General features: G+C 35.3%; 1 protein-coding gene across 5 annotated transcripts in view; it reads left to right on the top strand.

The window, feature by feature from the left end:
• The window catches only part of BRWD1 (bromodomain and WD repeat domain containing 1), a 241510-nt gene that overhangs the window by 193589 nt on the left and 27474 nt on the right, over positions 1-20447 (top strand). For all 5 annotated transcript variants that reach the window (XM_077119066.1, XM_077119067.1, XM_077119062.1 and 2 more), the window contains 4 exons: positions 1129-1295; positions 4555-4781; positions 6653-6820; positions 7050-7955. In XM_077119066.1, coding sequence (XP_076975181.1) covers positions 1129-1295; positions 4555-4781; positions 6653-6820; positions 7050-7955 — 1468 coding nt within the window. The remainder of the gene's footprint in view (positions 1-1128; positions 1296-4554; positions 4782-6652; positions 6821-7049; positions 7956-20447) is intronic.

Here is a 20447-nt window from a genome sequence, read left to right on the forward strand (position 1 = left end):
AGTTTCCTTCTTGGTGGTACTGTTTGCTAGTAGTCTAGTTTTAGTGCCCAGTTTTTTTAAAGTCATAGTGTTTATTACATTCAATTTAAGTAAAACTGATGAGCAAACAAATGAAAATGCTGAAGCTAGAGATAATTGGATGTTTCAGTGTAATATGATTGTGATAAAAATGTTTTATCTTGTTGGAAGTGGTGAATTTTAGAGCTTCATTAGATCTTTATTGCAGTTTAGACGTAAACTGATATATCAGATTTGAAGGGAAAGAATAAAATTAAATTCTATGCAAAATACTAGAAATACTGTCAAAAGTTATTTCAAAGAAGTGTGATTAAAATTGCACATATTGATAATGAAACATGCAGGAAATTCATATTTCTGCAAATGCTTTTTTTTTTTTTTACATTCTCTGGTATTAGAGCTCCATTTTTTCCAACCATACATGAAGTATGTTTTTCATCTTTTGAATATTAGACTGTTGTACTTATTTTCAGGAATGATGGGTGAATATAGAGTACTTCCAGTGATTACATAACTGTACCAAAATTCATTTGTAGTAGTACTTAACATTACATTGCTATTCTTTTAAAGATTTGATGTCGTTTAATCATGACATTGTTATAAGAGAAATTTTTTTTTATGTAAAAGTCCTAATATTTTCTTCATTCTCTTGGAAGCAAAGCATCCTTTTATTGATTATTCATCATTATACTTAGGTAACAGCAAATGCAATTAAATTGTATGTAGGTACTAGTGTAAAAAATGCTTTTGTTCCTTGCCCCAAAGAGACATTGCGCTTTTGCTAGCTAAATAGTAGTCTTAAAATCAACTTCCAGTGTAATTTTTGGTGAAGTGTTTATTTTTAGGTTTGTACATGCAAGAATGAAAATGGAAAAAAAAGATTGAGAATTGTTGATACATATAAGTCCTAGATTCACATCTGATAATTTCTTGATTGTTTTTGTTGTCAATGAAGAAAGGGTTGAGAATCTATAAAACATATAAAAGCTGTCTATTATCTACAAGTAGTGATATAATTGGTTTTGAGTATTCCCAGTGATTGCAATTTTTTTTGTAAAACTATTTTCAAAGATATTTTATCATTACCATTTTGCTTTCATGTTCTTACAGATTTACAGTATGACCTTGAGATTATCTGCCTTATTTGAAGAAAAAATGAAGAAAATATCTTCTGATTTTAAAATTGGTCAAAAGTTCAACGAAAAACTTAGAAGAAGCCAGAGGTTCAAGAGAAGGCAAAATTGTAACCGTGTCATTCAGGCTAACAGAAGCGTCAGGTAAATTGATTACAGCAGGCTTTTTATTTCTGTTTTTTTAAAAAAAATTTTGGATACAAGTTTGTGATACTTTGATTTTTATTATGCTAAAAATTCTTAATCTTTTTTGAGTATTGCTTAGTTAGAAAAGAATAGTCATAAATTTGCTTTAGTTTGAAAGCATTTTATGAATAAAGGGTCATTGCATTGATTTGTAATTATTTGTATTTGTAAGTTTGTAATGACAATCTTAGGTATTCTTTTTTATTTTAGGTATTCAAGTGTTATTTACAGTATCATTTATCTTTTGCGTATGAATTTTTTTAATGTAAGGAATTAAGTGATTAACTCTGGTCGTTGAGCATTTAATTGTGTAAGAAACAATGTTCAGTAGATACAATAGCACTCCATTATTACCTAGGATCATTTGTAAAGAAAAAATACAAATGCAGAGTTTATTCCCTTTGTCAGTAATTTGATATTAATTCAAATGCTGTTTTATTTTCTATGTGTAGCTTACATTAATTAAATTTACAAATACTTTAAGGTATTGAAATGTGAAAATTGAATAGTTCAGTGTTTAACTTGTTTGTTTCGCTATACATTTGAAGGTGTACTATATCCTCAATGGTGATAGGTTCTCATGTCTCTCAGAAGCTCCAGAGTCATGGGTGATAACTCCTCTGGATTTTATTTTCTTAGTTGCTATTCAGGGGATTGCACCATACATTTTTATTAAAACTGTCTTCTTTGGAATAACACTGACTTGCTTCTAATCATATGGAACTTCTATTCCAGTAAACCACTTCTCTTTCCCCTCCTCTGTGTTGCTGTTTTCATATAGTGTACATCTTTATGTTATATTTCATGTAGTTGCCTTTTATATATCATTTAAGAGAAGAAAAGAATAAAAAATTATTTATACCGCTTTTTTTAATCTACCAACTCAGTTACCTTTTCTGGTTGATAGTCTTTTTCTTTGTCGGGACTTGAGGTATCCTCTGGTATCATTTCTTTTCGACTGAAAGAACCTTTAATATTTATTGTAGGGCCGATGTACTAGCTATGAATTTTCTCAGTTTTTGTTTATCTAATATGTCTTAATTTTACCTTATTTTTGAAAAGTAGTTTATTGGATATAGAATTCTTATTTGATAATGTTTGTCATTCAATGTTTTAAGTATTTTGACCTTTGCCTCCTGATTTTCATTGTTTCTGATGAGAAGCCAAATTTTAATCTTACTCAGTTTCCTTTGTATATATTGTGGTGTTTTCGTCTTACTGCTTTCATGATTTTCCTCTTTGCTCTATCTTTTAACTTTTTAACTATGATGTGTCTACTTTGGACAATTCTACATGGATTTTGTTAAGCTTTCTGGAGGTATAGAAAGTTTTTCATCAAATTTGGGAAGTTTTCCACCATTATTTCTTTAAATATTTTAGGGACTCCCATTACACATATCATATGTTGGTATGATTAAGGATGTCCCAGCAGTCTCTGAGACTCTTCATTTTTCTTCATTCTTTTTCTCTTCTTCAGACTGGATAGTCTTCATTGACTTGTCTTTAAGTTCTCTGATTCTTTCTTCTTCCAACTCACATCTGCTGTTGGTCCTCTCTAGTGAATATTTATTTTGGTTATTGGACTTTTCAACTCCAGAATTCCTGTTTGGTTCTTTTTTTAAAAAAATAATTTCTACCTCTATTGATATGCTCTTTTTGGTGAACTATTGTTGTCCTACTATCCTTTAATTCTGTAAATATTGAATAAACTAAAGATTCCTTTAGTTTTATAAATATAACATATTTATAATAGTTAATTTAAATTGTCTTTGTATTCTAAGTTCAACATCCGAGTCCCTCCAGAGACAGTTACTCCTGACTACATTTTTTCCCTATGTATTTGCCACAATTTCCTATTTCTTTGCATGTCTTATAATTTTTTGATGAAAATGAAACAATTTAGATAACATTATACCAACTCCAGATTTTGTTCCTTCCCCCTGGGGGGGGGGGGTGATTGTTACTGGTTTTCATTGTTGAGTGACTTGCTCGCCCTTGCACTGAAATCTGTGCTAGGTGTTTTTTTGTTTGTAAATTTTTGTTTTTTACTTCTAAGCCTGCTTTGTTGGGGTCTTTCCTGGGTCAGCATAGCTTAATGGTCAGAAGTTTTCCTTAATCACTTTGAAACTGTGAGTCTTCCTCCTTTTTCTGAAGGGGTCTCTGTGTGAAATTGGGCACACATACAGTTTACATATATGCTTTGTCTTTCACTTTCTGCTTTTGTTTTGCTGAGGTCTGCCAAAGATATCCAGGATGATTGGATAACTGTGGCTCTTTCCAGCCTTTCTTGTATATGTATGTAGCTTTCTAGATCCTTAAGATACATTGGCACCTTGCAAAGACTTTGGCTGTCTGGTTCCCCAATCTCCCTTTTAAATTTTTGCCCAATTTTTTGCTTTCCCTAACCAGTATCAGAGCCTTAGGCAGCTGTGCTGTTGGTCTTACTGGATCACAAAAAAGTTGTTGTTTTCAGTGCCCTTGGCATACAGCTTTTCATGGCTTTTCCAGATAAGTCCACCCCTCCCTGCTTTAAAGAATTGTTATCTCTAAGTTTGAATATATTGATCCTTTAAAAGACCATCTTATCTTTTTGTTTTAAAGGAAAGTAAGATACCTTAAAATGAGTATTGCCTAGTTTTAAGTTAAAACCAAGGACTGTCTTGCTTTAAACTTCTGCTCTCCTTCTCCATAAGCATTGATTGATGTGAGGGGAAGTATCAGGGGCCAACCAGGTTGATCTGGTACTTAGGTGTCAACTGTTTGCTCTTAGAAAAAAAAAATTTTTGTCCTAGTCTCTTTTTTTGCCTTTCCTCTCTGCTGAGGTTTTGTTGGTTCTGCTCTTAATTTTATACTCGCTTTAAGAACAGAAAAATAGAAGACTGGAGAAAATGTTTCCAAATAGGGGTGTGTATTATATAAATGTTGGCTCCTCTTAGCATTTAATCCAAAGAACCTACGTTATTCAGTATGTTTTTCTGTAGCCCTGTTACTTGTAGCTTTTGTTCAGTGTTCGAAATTAAAATAAAACCATGTCAGAGTTAAGGGAGTATTTAGTGTAATTAATAATTAATAATAAGATGTTAACAATATTTTAGTATCTTGATCTTAAAATTGTACTCAGATTGAGAATTTTACACTTTTATTTAGTCATTCTTTGTGAATCAGTTACCTTTATGCTTTATTAATTGTTGTTTCCTTTGTTCATATTTTTGTCCAGAACTATCAAGCAGAATCGGTTAAAATCTCAGATAAAAGTAATGCCTGAATTGGAAGGTTCTCCTACTCAGTCTACCTCAAGTAGGGCAGCATATTCTGCAAGCCACAAGGCAGGTGCTAGCTTCTCTTCAGGCATTACTTCTGGTGATTCTTCAGATTCAGCTGGATCGACAGAAAGAATGAGAAGAAACAGACCTATACCTCTAACAAACGTTTCTACATTATCTGGTGAGAAGCAGAAGATTGTTATTCAACTAGTTTATTAACACTGTGGGTTCAGAGAAAAGCATAATTAAAACCATGGTCTTGACTCTCAGGGAAGCTTACAGTACAATGGAAGACACAAAAGCAATGGAATAGTTAGAATATGTTTGATAAGTAGTTATAAGTAGTGTGATTTCGCAAATGATATAGCCACATTATGCAAATTTGAATCCAAATTTTAAATAATGTGATACAAATAGTCATCACTCTTTGTGTGCAAAATTTGAAATTCTCTTTGCTTTAACTTAAAAGAAAACTTATTACAACAACAACAACAAAGAAAACTGACATAAAAGTTCAAAGCCAGCATCTTACTAAATTTTTACTGATAATGCTGTTTCCGTGATCTGCCATTGTTAGCATCTATAGATGAGGCTGTTTTATTTGTTGTGTTCTACAGTATTGATCTGAGTGATTTGGGTGACTTGTGATGATATTTATTGTTATATCATTCCATTATTTCATTGTTATTTTTGTAATAGCAAATATAATTTTGGAATAGAAGTTAGCAGTGATAAAACGCTGTGGAGAAGATCAGACAACCAAGCTAATATGTGCAAAATTAAAATTATACATCTTAAGAAATTATTTATAGCATTAAATGCATCTACCTATCAGATAACATATCTGATCATAATAAGGTAGAATAAAAAAATTGGAATTAAAGAATGGAGAGGATTTGGATAGGTATTATGGGATGACCCTTTATAAACAGGGTAGCAATATAAGAAAAAGCATGAAAGTTTTTTCATTGTTCCTGTGAAAAAACTGTTAACAGTTTTGGGGATATGGTAAAAATGATAGAATTGATCATTAGAATGCAGCCACATTTTAGTGACAGGCAAGGCTTGTAGAAGAGTTGGGATTTCTTAATTTGGGTCCCTTTGTTTGGTAAGGGAGTCACATAATGGACCATTTCAGGATGAATAATCAATTTGGTGGTGACGTACAGATGAGGGGACAAAAGAATCAAGATGGAGTACAGTAAAGTAGGAACATTGGAAATGGGCATCCAGGAGAGCCATGTCATAGGAAGAGACACATTTTGGTGTTCAGTGTGATTCAGCACAACCAGTTTTTTTTTTTTGACAGTTTGTTTTATTTATGGAGCAGATTGTGTCTTTTAACAATATATGCCCATTCAGTATGGTGAAATTTTCATTCTGCGAGAGGCATATAAGAACTGAATGTGGATGAAGGAACAGAAATGTGTGTTCCTATCTTCTGTTCATACTGGGGCATGCTCTCATTAAGTAGAATAGTGGGAAAAATTACCAAATACTGACTAAATTATTTCTTCTATCTCATTTCTCTCTTTCTCCTCTCTCTCTGGTTTTTTTTTTTTTTTTTTTTTTTTTTTTTTTTGGAGCATGCATAAATGGCCTTTCTTGAGCCTTATGTATTTGTGGAACAACTCTCCTGTTAAGAAGAACTAGAAAAAGACCCAATAGCAGGTCGATTGAAATGCTGGTCATTAAATGATTTTTTTCTACAGGAAATGGCTGTTTGACATAATAGAAATAATAGTGGGTCTAATTAGTTTAATTTTGAAGTCAAGGTTTGTTTTTAAAATATATTAACTGTATTTTCTAAATCTAGTCCAGAATTAATATTATTTTGAGAAGTAAGGTAACAGAATTGATTCGGAATGCTGATTATTTACTTTGTAATACTGAAATTTTATCAGCAGTTCTTTATAATAGTTTTTATTGTATGCTCTTAAGTATTTTAAGACTCCCTTTTTAGTACATTGTGTTATGGAAATAAAAAATAACTATATGGGTGTAAGATACGATAATATAGGTAATTAACTATTATTGCTCTATTTTCCTCAGAAAGTGAAATGGAAGATTCCTCAGCTACCTCTTCGTCATCTTCAGCTTCAGATAGTTCAGAGGAAAGTAAAGAGAGTTCAAGAGCTTGTGAATCCTCATTACGTAGTGGGCTGTGCAGGAGCAGTAATCTCAGGGTGACCAGAACTAGAGCTGCTCAGCGAAAAACTGGTAAGAGATGCAGTGGTACTTTGGAGGACTTCCTATCAAGAGAACCCAGATTTAAACACTGAATGCATTATTGTTTTAATGTGTCTGCATATAATTAAATATCATTTAGGCTTTTTAGGGTTAGATAAGAAATGGATTTTTACATTAAAAAAATAATCATTACTGAAATATAAAGGCTTTTGGAAATGTTGAAACATTAAGATCTTTCTAATCTTATTGTTACTTCTAGGTCCTGTCTCTTTAGAAAATGGATGCCGCAGAAAGGCTACACGAAAAAGAGTTTATTTAAGTGACTCAGATAACAATTCATTGGAGACTGGTGAAGTTGTAAAAGCCAGAGTTGGAAATAACCGTAAAGTCCCACGGAAGTGTGCTGCTGTTGCTGCCAATAAGATAAAGCTAATGAGTGATGTAGAAGAGAATTCTAGCTCTGAAAGTATCTGTTCTGGCCGGAAACTGCCATACCGTGATGCTTCTGCTGCAGCTAGAAAAAAATTATTATATAATTCTGAAGATGAACAGAGCTTAAAGTCAGAAATTGAAGAAGAGGAGCAAAAAGACCAAAATCAACAACCACCAGTATTCACTTCTCATGCTGCCCTGACAACTGTCAGTGAATCTGAAAATGGGGATTCAGAATCAGAAAGTAATTTGAGGGTAGCCCGGAAAAATTGGCATGGTAATGGTTTTAAGTCTTGTACTCCAGCAACTTCTAAAACAAAATTTATTAAAATAGAATCTTCTGAAGAAGACAAAAGTCATGATTCAGATAACAGACACAGCAGAACTGCTTGCCCGTCCACATCTGGACAGAAACTTAAGACGGAAGACAACTTGGAGGAAGGGGAGGAAGCAGATTCTGAACCAGGAAAGTGTGATGGTAGGGAATATGATACATCTAGCAAGGATGCTACTTTCTTTAAAAAAGCAAAGATCTTGAGTGATTCAGAGGACTCTGAACCTGACGAACAAGACAGAGAAGATGGAAGATGTCCCACAATGGACACTAATTTAATTTCAGGGAATATGAAGTACAAGCCTATTTCTGGGTCTCAGTGTTTCTCAGAGCATGTCTCTGGAACAGATTTGGATTCAGAGGATGACAAAACAGAGAAGTCAAACAATTTGATCAAAGGTAAATGGTTCACTGACTTATTCTCACTATCTTTCCTCCTCTATAGCATACATTCTATTTTCTTCTCCCTGATATTTTATTGATAAATCTTCACACACATATATTCCATACATGGTGTATAATCAGTGACTCACAGTACCGTCACATAGTTATATATTCATCACCATGATTATTTTTAGAACATTTGCATCACTCTGGAAAAAGAAATAAAAAGAAAAACTCACACATACCATTCCTCTTATGCCTCCCTTTCACTGACACTAGTTTTTCTATCTACTCAATTTATTTTACCCTTTGTCTCCCCATTATTTATATTTTTTATCCATATGTTTTTTTACTCGTCCATCCATACCCTGGATAAAAGGAGCAACAGACAGAAGGTTTTCACAACCCCACAGTCACATTGTAAAGTTATATCTAAACAATTGTCTTTAAGAATCAAGACTGCTGAAACACAGCTCAGCAGTTTCAGGTATTTCCCTCCAGCCACTCTAATACACCATAAACTAAAAAGGGGTGTCTATATAATGCATAAGAATAACCTCTAGGATAACCTCTCAACTCTGTTTGAAATCTCTTAGCCACTGAAACTTTTTTTTGTCTCATTTTTCTCACTAGCCCCTTTTGGTCAAGAAGGCTTTCTCAATCCCTTAATGCCAGGTCCCAGCTCATGCCGGGATATGTGTCCCACATTGCTAGGGAGATTTACACCCTTGGGAGTCATATCTCACATAGTAGGGAGGGCAGTGAGCTTACCTGCTGAGGTGGCGTAGAGAGAGAGGCCACATCTGAGCAACAGAAGATGTTCTCTGGGGGTGACTCTTAGGCCTAATTTTAAGTAGGCTTAGCCTATACTTTGCAGGAATGTATTTCATAGGGGCGAATCCCAAGATTGAGGGCTTGGTCTGTTGATTTGATTGTCTCCACTGATTGCAACAGTAACAGAAATTCTCCAAATGGGGAAGTTGAGTATCTCTTCCTTTCTTTCCAGTCCCTCAAGGGGACCTTGCAAATATGTCTTTATTTACTGCCTAAATTACTCTGGGGTTTATTGCATATATTGGGATGGATATATTGTCCATCACACTAACCTGGACAAACCAATGGAATCTCATGCCCTGTTCAAGATTCCGTGTACTTATGGTGTTCAATTAAACTAACCATACAAGTTAAATTAGGAAATAACACTACCCAAAATATAAATTTTGCCCCAAATAAACACTTCCCCCTTTGGTTTCACACAGAAGTTGATGTTTTAAATTATGGATGATACCATCCTTTACCCTGTATTCTGATTTACCTTACTCCTATCCAGATCAGCTTCGTTCATGTCTCTACTCGAAGTCTGACCCCTTTTTCCACTTTTTAAACAGTACCTGTATGGGGTATTGTTGAATTTTTTTGTTGTTGTTAATTTTTTTTTTTTTTAAGGAAACAAACGGTACACTTAGAACCACCACCAATGGATATCTTAGTTAGCTTAAACATAGGTGTATTTAAATAAAGTATCTGTATAATCATTGTAAAACCTGTGTTTGTGCAGTAAGTTTCATAAACCAATTGAAGGCAACAGAAAAAATCTACATATTCAGATAGCAAAGTTCTTAAATTCTAATTATAAACTAACTTAGATACTATTTGATCAGCTGTCAAAATTGTGAATGTTCTCAAAATATCAGGTAGAAAGTTCTTACAAATATCTGCATTGCTGTAGATAGAAATATTTTTACAATTAACATGCAAATTTTAACCATCTTAAATGAATATTTTAGTTTATCCATAGGCATATTAAAAAAAAAGTCTACGTAATCATTCCTGTTTGTACTATATGTTTCATAAACAATTTAAAATTAAAGCAGGGAAGGAAAAAAATAAAAAAATTATATACATATTTAATAATCTCTAATTTTATTTTGCAAATTTAATAGTGGTTTGCATGTATACAAACATGTCATCTGCAAACAAAAAGTTTGCTTTTCTTCCAAGTTTTTTCCTACTCTTTGACTTATTACACTGTGGAAGCCCACCATTATGTCTATATATACAAAAAGTTATATATATGGGCAGTTACAGTAATACTCAAATAAAAAATATGAAAATATTTATTAATATAGCTCACTACTGTAGCAGAGTTGTTATTTGTAATAACTTTTTACTTGATATTTTGAGAACACAGTTTTGATAGTTAAATGGTATTTAATATACTGTTTTAATGTTCAGAATTCGAGTAACTTTGATATGTGTATTTATATTAAAGCATTCAGTCTTTTGGTAATTCATAAAGCATAAGGTATAGTGCTGAGAACAGAAATACTTCCAGTGTCCCCAATTTTAGTAGGAAAGCATTCAGTAGTCTTTTTAAATTATGAAATTAGCTGAAAATTTTTCATACATGCATGCTCTAGATAACTTTTCCAAAATTAAGTTCAAGGACTGGGTTTGGATTTCCATATCTGGACCTTCATAATGGCATTGCCTATGGGCCCTATCCTCTAGGTTTTGGAATCTTACCTCTTTGATTACTAAATAATTATTTCAGTGGGTTTGGAACAAAACTCCTTAATGGACCGGTAGTGAGGGAAAATGGGAACTATGTGGACACCCACTTGACTGAGTGAACTACTGCGTACTGGACCCTCTCAGCTACTAATAAATATTGTTGCTTAGATGGAATATTGTTCCCTCTAAGATCAGAAACAAAGCAAATTTTTACCCTTCAAATTTTTAATCACTCACCCAAAAAATGTCCATTACAGGCAATGACAGAGCATACTGATTTATGCTAGAAGACTCCCAAATCACAGACTTGACATTCTCCTATCCCCAAACTTATGATATTTCCACTGCTGATCTCTGTAACCACCAAATGTCCAATAATTTGCCCAATCCCCTAAAACACTGTTCGTTACAGAGGCACAGTAACTTGTGGCCACAGCCAACAAAATTTCTGAATAAACGATTTCCCATTGAGTACATTCTCCATGATGAATTTTCTGGATCTCTCCCAAGGGGGTTCATCCTGCTAATAAAGATTTCTCCCTCTCTTTCATGCTTTTGCTACTTTTCCTTCTTCCCTCTCATTTCATGTTTCCATAGCTATTCCTAAATTGAGTATTCTTTAGTGCACCAAGGCTAGTCTTTCACCGAATAGTACACAGTTTAAGAACTGGGTTTGGATTAAGTTCAAGGACTGGGTTTGGATTTTGGACCTTCATAATGGCATTACCTATGGGCCCTATCCTATAGGTTTTGGAATCTTACCTCTTTGATTATTAAATAATTATTACAGACCTAGTTATCCATTTCTATGAAGTCCACTAATTTTATTTCATAGATAAATTAAAATTAAGATAACTCCCAAATTATATACATAGAATTCCTCATAGGTCAATTTTCTGGCTTATCAGAGTGGTAGACAAGGACTTTCCATTTCTAATAGATTCACATAGATAAATCACCCAACTAACTAATAAGGGCTTTCTGACATAGATGACATTCATATGGATTCTCGCCTGTATAAATGTCCTTATGTTAACTGAAATAGTACTGGTGACTAAAAGGCACTAACATATTGGTCAGAAACTGTTTCTTCAGTATATGAGTTCTCTGGTGTGTTTAAAGGTTAAAGGTAAGACCAAAATCTCTTCCGTATTCAAAATGTGTAGTTTGAGCTCTTAAAGCCCATCCAAGGTGAGAATACTGGCTGAAGGCTTCCCCACATTAATGACATTCATAGGCTTCTAATATATCCCATATAGATGACATTATTATGACTTTTGTCCCCTCTGCATTACCTCAGTTGCCTGAGGGCAGAAATTCAAGTGTGAGCCTTCTCACATACTCTGAGGTCAGAACAATATATTAAGACTTTCTCGTATGTATGAAATTCATGGGGTTTCACTCCAGTGTGAGTTATCTCATGTTGTCTAAGATGAGAATATTGACTGAAGGTTTTTCCATATAGCTGATATTCATGGGGCTTAACTCCAGTGTGAATTTGCTTGTTTTCTAAGGGTAGAACAATGAATGAAGGCTTACCCATATAGATGGCAATTGAAGGGTTTCTCTCCAGTTTGTGTTCTCTCATGCTAATATAAGAGTGTTGACTGAATGTTTTCCCACAAGTATGACGTTCATAGGGTTTCGCTCCAGTGTGAGTTTTATCTCATGCTGTCTAAGACTAGAATACTGTCTGTGGGCTTTCTGACATAGATGGCTATTCGTGGCATTTCTCCCCAGTGTATGCACTGTCTTGTTGTCTGAGGGCAGAACAATGAATGAAGGCTTTCCCACATTATGGCATTTATAGGGTTTCTCTCCAGTGTGAGTTCTCTCATGTCATCGAAGTTTAGAAGATGACTGAAAGCTTTTCCTAATAGATTACATTCATAGGGTTTCTGTCCAGTGTGAGTTCTCTCATGCTGTCTAAGGTAAAAAAAATTTAATGAAACTTTCTCCACATAGAAAGCATTCAAATGGTTTATCGCCAAAGCCGTTAATAAAGTCTTTAGTACTTTGGTGGCATTTGTATGATTTACTTCTAGTGTGAGTCTGCTTAGGTTGACTAAAACACGACTGGTCAGTGAGGACTTCACCAAGGTATTTGCTTAATTATGGTTTCTGTCTCTTGGGTATTATTAGTGCATGTTGAGTCATAGTGGATCTAAGAGTGGAATCTTCTTGCAAATAATTACATTGAAAGAAATGTTTTTGAGTGTGAGATATCAATGATATGATGTCAGAATTATCCTTCTGGTAGGTAAGTTGCATGAATATCATTTCTTGCTTTTTACATGCAGTTGTCCTGCCTGGACTCTAATTTTGGAGAAATTCTGTTCCTTCTCTCCACAGTTCCTTTCCTTGTGCCAACTGGGAAAGCGCACCTGATTTGTAGACCTGACATACTGCTTGTAGGAAAAAAGATACCCACTGAGATCAGATGATTGATATTCTCTAGCATCACTTCTCAGAACAGCTTTCTCTGAGTTGTGTCTAGCAATGTCCACTCTTCCTGGGTGAAGTCTACAGCTTTATATATCTTTGAAGGTCATTAACTCCCATGGTTGCATTGTCAATAGCACAGCTTACAGTTACCTCCCTTTGGATTTTCACTCAACTAAATAAGCAGTTGGTGAGCAAAGCTGGTATCCACGGTCAGATGCTGCCAGCACACTCCCACCCTGCCCTTCTTCCACTGCTACGAAGAGCCATGTGCACTTGCCCGACTGGTGGCTGCTATGCCTCTAGGGGTCCCTCCATGCCTCAGGATGGGCCCGCCACCTACTCATGCCAGCTGAGAGACTGGCCGAGGGCACTGCAGACTCATCAGCGTTCAGGTCGCCATTGCCATCTTGCGTCCATCGCAGCCACTCTGGGCACCCCCGGTTGCTGCTCCCTTTGTGGTCTCATCATCTGCCTATATATATATATATATATATATATATATATATATATTTTTTTTTTAACTATTTTTCAGTTGTAAAATATGACACATATATATATATATATACACACACACACACACACATAAAGAAAGAAAAAAAGCAATAATTTTCAAAGCACATTTCAAGAAGCAGCTAGAGAACAATTCCTAGGTTGTCATGGGCTGCCATGCCCTCAACTCAGATTTTTCCTTCTAGCTGTTCCAGAACACTGGCGGCTATTGGCATCATGATAATGGAATCATACAGTATCTGTCCTTTTGTGTCTGGCTTGTTTCACTCAGCATTATGGCCCTAAAGTTCATCTACATTTTGTCATATGTTTCAGGACATCATTTTGTCTTTAAATGCTATATAATGTTCCATTGTATGTATATACCACATTTTGTTTATCCATTTGTCTGTTGAGGGTCACTTAGATTGTTTCCAATTTTTCATGTCACTGCTTCAACTCTCCTGGGTATATACTGGGTATTAGTATTGTCAGGTCATAGGGCAACTCAATATTTAGTTTTCTGAGGAGTCACAAAACTGATTTTCACAGCAGCTGAACCATTTACATTCCTACCAACAGTGAATAAGTGTTCCAGTGTTTCTGCATTTATTGTTTTCTTATTTGTTTAATAGCAAGCATTCTTTTTTTTTTTAACGTGGGCAGGCACCGGGAATTGAACTCGGGTCCTCTGGCATCACAGGCAAGCATTCCTGCCTGCTGAGCCACCGTGGCCCGCCCAGTGGCAGGCATTCTTATAGGTGTGAGATGATATCCCATTGTAGTGTTAATTTGCCATTTCCCTTATAGCTAGTGAATATGAACAGTTCTTAATGTGCTTCATGTGCCATCTGTATTTGTTCTTCAGAAATTGCCTACTCATTTCCTCTGCCCATTTTATAATTTGGTTGTTAGTTCTTATGTTGGTGAGCTGTATGGTTTCTTTATGTACACAAGATATCAAGCCTTTATCTAATACGTGGTTTCCAAATGTTTTCACCCATTGAGTTGTCTGCCTCCTCGTGTTTACAAAGTCCTTTGAGGCACAGAAGCTCTTGATCATATGGAGTTTCCATTTGTCTGTTTTTTCTTTCACAGCTTGTGCTTTAGGTGTAAAGTTTAAGAAGCTACCTCCTATTACAAGACCTTGAAGATATTTCCCTGTATTTGTTTTAAGATATTTCCCTACATTGTTATTAAAACAAATAAGTCCAAACCTACCTTTGGATGACTAAACCAAATATAGGTACTGGCTCTTACACATAGGTCTTTGGTCCATTTTGAATTGATTTTTGAATAGGGTGTAAGGTAGGGGTCCTCTTTCATTCTTTTGGCTATTAAAATCCAGTAGCCCTAGGCCACCTCTATCCATTGCAGATTCTGAACACTGACACCATAAACACCAGTGTGCAAATGTCAGTTTGGTCCCCGTACTCAGTTCCTCCAGGTATATACTGAGCAATAGAGTTTCAGGATCATATGGCAGCCCCACCCCTAGCCTCCTGTGGAACCAACACTGCCTTCCAAGGTGTTGCACCTCTCAGGTTCCCTACTGATAGTGAATAACTACATCTCTTTCTCCTCATTTTCTCTAACACTTCTTTCTCTCTGTTCATTTTTAAACGGTTTTGTTCACATATCATACAATCCAACCTAAGTATATAGATATGCCTTCACCACCATAATCTGTGTGAAAACATTTCCTTTTCTTCCTCAAAGAATCCATACCCCTCTCCCATGCACCATCTGTTGACATTTAGTTTTGATGTAATGCCTTACTTACATTCAGTGGGTATATTACAATATTACTGTTGACTATAGGCCCTAGTTTGCATTGATTGTGCTTTTTCCTTTATACCATCTATTTTCGGCACCCTGGAATGTTAATATTCATTTGTTCTGCCTCTTACAAAAAAGTTTTTTTATTTGTACATATAATCACCATCATTGTCCACTATAGACATTCCTAAATTACACTGTTTCAGTCTTAGTATCCTTTATCTTTCCTTCTGGTTTCATATGTGCCCCCAAGCCCTTTTCCGTCAAGTATACATTCAGCTTACTTTATATTATTGTGCTACAATCAGGTAGTATTGTGCTATCAATTTCTGAATTTTTACAGTCTGTTGCACAATCTCTATTTCTTTGGCACCAATTGCATAGTCTCTACGCTATTTCTATCTCCTTATAACCTGTGTTCCTAACTTCAATTCCCAAAGCTCACTCATTAGTGTTAGTTCATATTAGAGAGACCATACAGTATTTGTTCGTTTGTTTCTGGTTAATTTCACTCCACATTGTTACATGCTTCATGACTCTGTTCTGTCTTACACTACGTTATACCCCATCGTGTGTGTATATCACAACTTACTAGACATTTGTCCGTTGATGGACGCTTGGGCTGTTTCCATTTCTTGGCAGTCGTAAATAATTCTGCTATAAACATTGGTATGAAAATGTCTGTTTCTGTCCACACCTTCAGTTCCTCTGAATATATACCTAATTATGGGATTGTTGGTTCATATGGCAATCCTATACTTAACTTCCTAAGGAAACGCCGAACTGCCTTCCAGTACAGTTGTATCATTTTACATTCCCACCAACAGTGGATAAGTATAACTCTTACTCCACATCCTCTCCAGCACTTGTCATTTTCTGTTTGTTTTTTTTTTTATAATGGCCATTCTTGTGGGTATTGGATGATACCTCATTGTGGTTTTCACTTGCATTTCCCTAATAGCCAGTGAAATTGAACGTCTTTTCCTGAGAATTTTAGGCATTTGTATTTCCTCTTCTGAGAAGTGTTTGTTCATGTCTCTTGCCCATTTTTTTTATTGGGTTGTCTTTTTGTGGTTGAGTTGAAGAATCTCCTTATCTATTTTGGATACTAAGCCCTTCTCTGATATGTGGTTTCCAAATACTGTTTCCCATTGCATAGGCTATGTTTTATTTTCCTGACATAGTTCTTTGATGCACAAAAGTGTTTAATGTTGAGGAATCCCATTTGTCTATTTTTTTAATTTTTTTAAAAATTTATTTATTTATTAATTAAAAAAATTAAGAACAAGCAAAAACATTAACATATCATCCCGTCCTACATATATAATCAGTAATTCTCAATATCACATAGTTGCATATTCATCATTTCTTAGAATATTGGCATCAATTCAGAAAAAGAAATAATAACAGGGAAAAAAAAGATTATATATACCATACTCCTTACCTCTTGTTTCATTTATCACTAGCATTTCAAACTAAATTTATTTTAACATTTGTTCCCCCTATTATTTATTTTTATTCCATACGTTCTACTCGTCTGTTGACATGGTAGATAAAAGGAGCATCAGACACAAGGTTTTCACAATCACACAGTCACATTGTGAAAGCTTTATCATTATTCAAACATCATCAAGAAACATGGCTACTGTAACGCAGCTCTACATTTTCAGGCAGTTCCCTCCAGCCTCTCCACTACATCTTGAATAACAACGTGATATCTACTTAATGCATAACAGTAACCTCCAGGATCACTTCTCGATTCTGTTTGGAATAATATACCAGAAACAGAATGTTTTTTCTTAAGGGGAATTTAATAAGTTTCTAATTTACAGTTCTAAGGCCAAGAAAATGTCCCAGTTAAAACAAGTCTAAAGATATGTCCAATCACAGGCATCCAGGGAAAGATACCTTGATTCAAGAAGGCCAATGAAGTTCAGGGTTTCCCTCTCAAGTGAGAAGGCACATGGCGGACGCAGTCAGGGCTTCTCTCTCAGCTGGAAGGGCACATGGTGAACATGGCATCATCTGCTAGCTTCTTCTCCTGGCTTCCTGTTTCATGAAGCTCCCTGGGAGGCATTTTCCTTCTTCATCTCCAAAGGTTGCTGGCAGGTGGATTCTGCTTCTCGTGGCTATGTCATTCTGCTCTGCTCTCTCTGAATCTCTTTCATTCTCCAAAATGTTTCCTCTTTTATAGGACTCCAGAAACTTACGGAGATCCTCCCAAATGGGTGGAGACGTGTTGTCACCTAATCCAGCTTAACAGCCACTCTTGATTAAATCACATCTCCAGGGAGATGATCTGATTCCAGTTTCAAACATACAGTATTGAATAGGATTTATTCTGCCTTTATGAAGTGGGATTTAGATTAAAACAGGGCTTTTCTAGGGGACATACATCCTTTCAAAGCAGCACAATTGGGTAGACTGAAATATTGTTGGGTAAATGCGAGGAAGAGGTATAGGGTATGGGAATATATGAGTTCTTTTTTTTTCTTTTTATTTCTTTTTCTGGAGTGAAGCAGATGTTCTAAAATTGATCATGGTAGAACTTCCCACACAATGTTGAATAACAGTAGTGACAGTGGGCATCCTTGTCTTGTTCCTGATCTTAAAGGAAAGCTTTCCCCATTGAATATGATGTTAACTATGGGTTTTTCATATATTCCCTTTATCATTTTGAGGAAGTTCCCTTGTATTCCCGTCCTTTGATGTATTTTCATCAAGTAAGGATGTTAAATTTTGTCAAATGCCTTTTCTGTGTCAGTCGAGGTGATGTGTTTTTTCTTCTTTGATTTGTTTATATGGTGTATTACATTAATTGATTTTCTTATCTTGAACCATTCTTGTGTAACTAGAAGAAATCTCACTTGGTTATGGTGTATAATTCTTTTAATATGCTGCTGGATTCATTTTGCATGTATTTTGTTGAGGATTTTTACATGTATATTCATTAGAGAGGTTGGTTTGTAATTTTCTTTTCTTGTAGTGTCTTTGTCTGGCTATGGTATTAAGGTGATTTTGTTGGCTTTGTAGAATGAGTTAGCTAGCTTTCCCTCCTCTTCATTTTTTTGAAGAGTTTGAACAGGACAGGTACTAATTATTTCTTGAATGCTTGGTAGAATTCACATGTGAAGCTGTCTGGTCCTGAAGTTTTCTTTTTTGGGAGCTGTTTGATGATTAATCCAATCTCTTTACTTGTGATTGATTTATTGAAGTGTTCTCTATTTCTTCTCAAGTTAGTGTTGGTTGTTCATAATTTTCTAGGAAGTTTTCCATTTCATCTACATTGTCTAGTTTTTCAGCATATAGTTGCTTATGGAATTCTCTCATTACCTCCTTTATTTCTCCATGGTCAGTGGTTATATCTCATCTTCCATTTCTAATTTATTTATTTGCATCCTCTCTTTTTCTTTTTTTTGGTCATCCTAGCTAAGTGCCCATCGATTTTATTTTAGTGATTTTCTCAAAAAATCAACTCCTGGTTATGTTGATTTTCTTGTTCTCAGTTTAATTTAGTTCTGCTCTAATCCTCATTATTTATTTCCTTTTGTTTGGTTTGTGCCTTTTTTTACTGTTCTTTCTCTAGTTCTTCCGACTAAATAGTTAATTCTGCAATTTTTGCTTGCTTATTATTATTATTATTATTATTATTATTTTTGGCATATGCAGGCTCTGAGAATTGAACCCAGCTCTACAGTATTACAGGCGAGAATTCTACCACTGAGCTACCCTTGCATCACCCTGTCTTCTTATTTTTTGGCATGGACAGGCTCCGGGAATCAAACCTGGCTTTCCAGCACAGCAGGGGAGAATACTGACTCTGAGCCGCCAGTGCACTGCCCCTACTCTTCTTTTTTAATATAGGATTTAAGGCAGTAAATGCCCCTCTTAACATTGCCTTTGCTGCGTCCCATAAATTTTTTTTAATGTTTTCTTTTATTTAATGTTTTGTCTTAAAAATGATTCTGTTTTAAAAATTTCACAAATAACCACATTCACACAAATTTCCTAGCTAACAAATTTTGTTTTATGTTTTCTTAAATTGTGAAACATTACATATAAGTGAAAAAACAATCCATTTCTAAATGCATTTTAGCAAATACTTATAGAACAGATTTTCATGTTTGGTATGGGTTACAGTTCCGCGTTTTTTCATATTTTCTTCTAGCTGCTCCATTACACTGGAGACCAACAGAAATATCAGTGTAATGATTCAGCTGTCATATTCATTTGTTAAATCCTATCTTCTCTGCTGTATTTCTTCTCTTTAAATAACATCTATACATAAAAGCAATAAATTTCAAAGTACATTGCAACAATTAGTCATAGAATAGATTTCAGAGTGTGGGTTACAGTTCCACAAGTTTAGGTTTTATTTCTACCTGCTCTAAGGTACTGGAGGCTAAAAGAAATATCAGTTTAATGATTCAGGACTCATACTCATTTGTTAAACCTCTCTGTATAATTCCATCATCATCTTTGATCCTTCTCCCACTCTTTAGGGGTATTTGGGGTATGCACATTCTAACTTTTTCATGATGGAAGATGCTGTCGAAAATATGGGATAGGAGGATGGAACTAGTTGATACTCTGGAAAGGCAGGTCTCTCTGCATTTTAGGACTTAACTGGTTCAGGGACTGATCTGGAGGTTGTAGGTTTTGAAAAGTTACCGTCATACATGGGAACTATGTAGAATCTTATATAATGCCCTGGATATTCTTTAGGATTGGCAGGAACGGTTTTGGTTGGGGTTTGGCAAGTTTTGATAGGTAGGAGTATCTAACTGAAGCATGCGTAAGAGTGACCTCCAGAGTAGCCTGTTGACTGTATTTGAACTACTCAGCCACTGATAACTTATTTGTTACACTTCTTTTTGCCTTTTGTGCCTGGATGGCATTCTTGATCCCATAGTGCAAGGGCCACACTCCGTCCTGTGAGACTTCTCCCATGCCACCAGGAAGACTTTTATCCCTGGATGACATCATGTCCCATGTAGTGGGAAGGGTAATGATTTCACTTGCAGAGTTGGGCTTAGAGAGAGAAGCTGTATCTGAGCAACAAATGAGGTCCTCCGGAGGTGGTTCTTACACATACCTATAGGTAGGCTAAGCTTCTCTCCTATGTAGATAAGGTTAAAAAGAGCAAGCCCCAAGATCAAGGGCTTGGTCTGTTGATTTGGGTGTTCTTAATGTTTGGCATAGTATCTGGGGTTTACCCAGTGCTAAAGTTTTAATAGTTCCATACTTTTTCTCCCATCTCTCAAGGGACTTTCCCAATAC

The sequence above is a fragment of the Tamandua tetradactyla genome, chromosome 10, assembly GCF_023851605.1.
Source record: "Tamandua tetradactyla isolate mTamTet1 chromosome 10, mTamTet1.pri, whole genome shotgun sequence".
In the NCBI taxonomy this organism is placed as follows: Eukaryota; Metazoa; Chordata; class Mammalia; order Pilosa; family Myrmecophagidae; genus Tamandua; species Tamandua tetradactyla.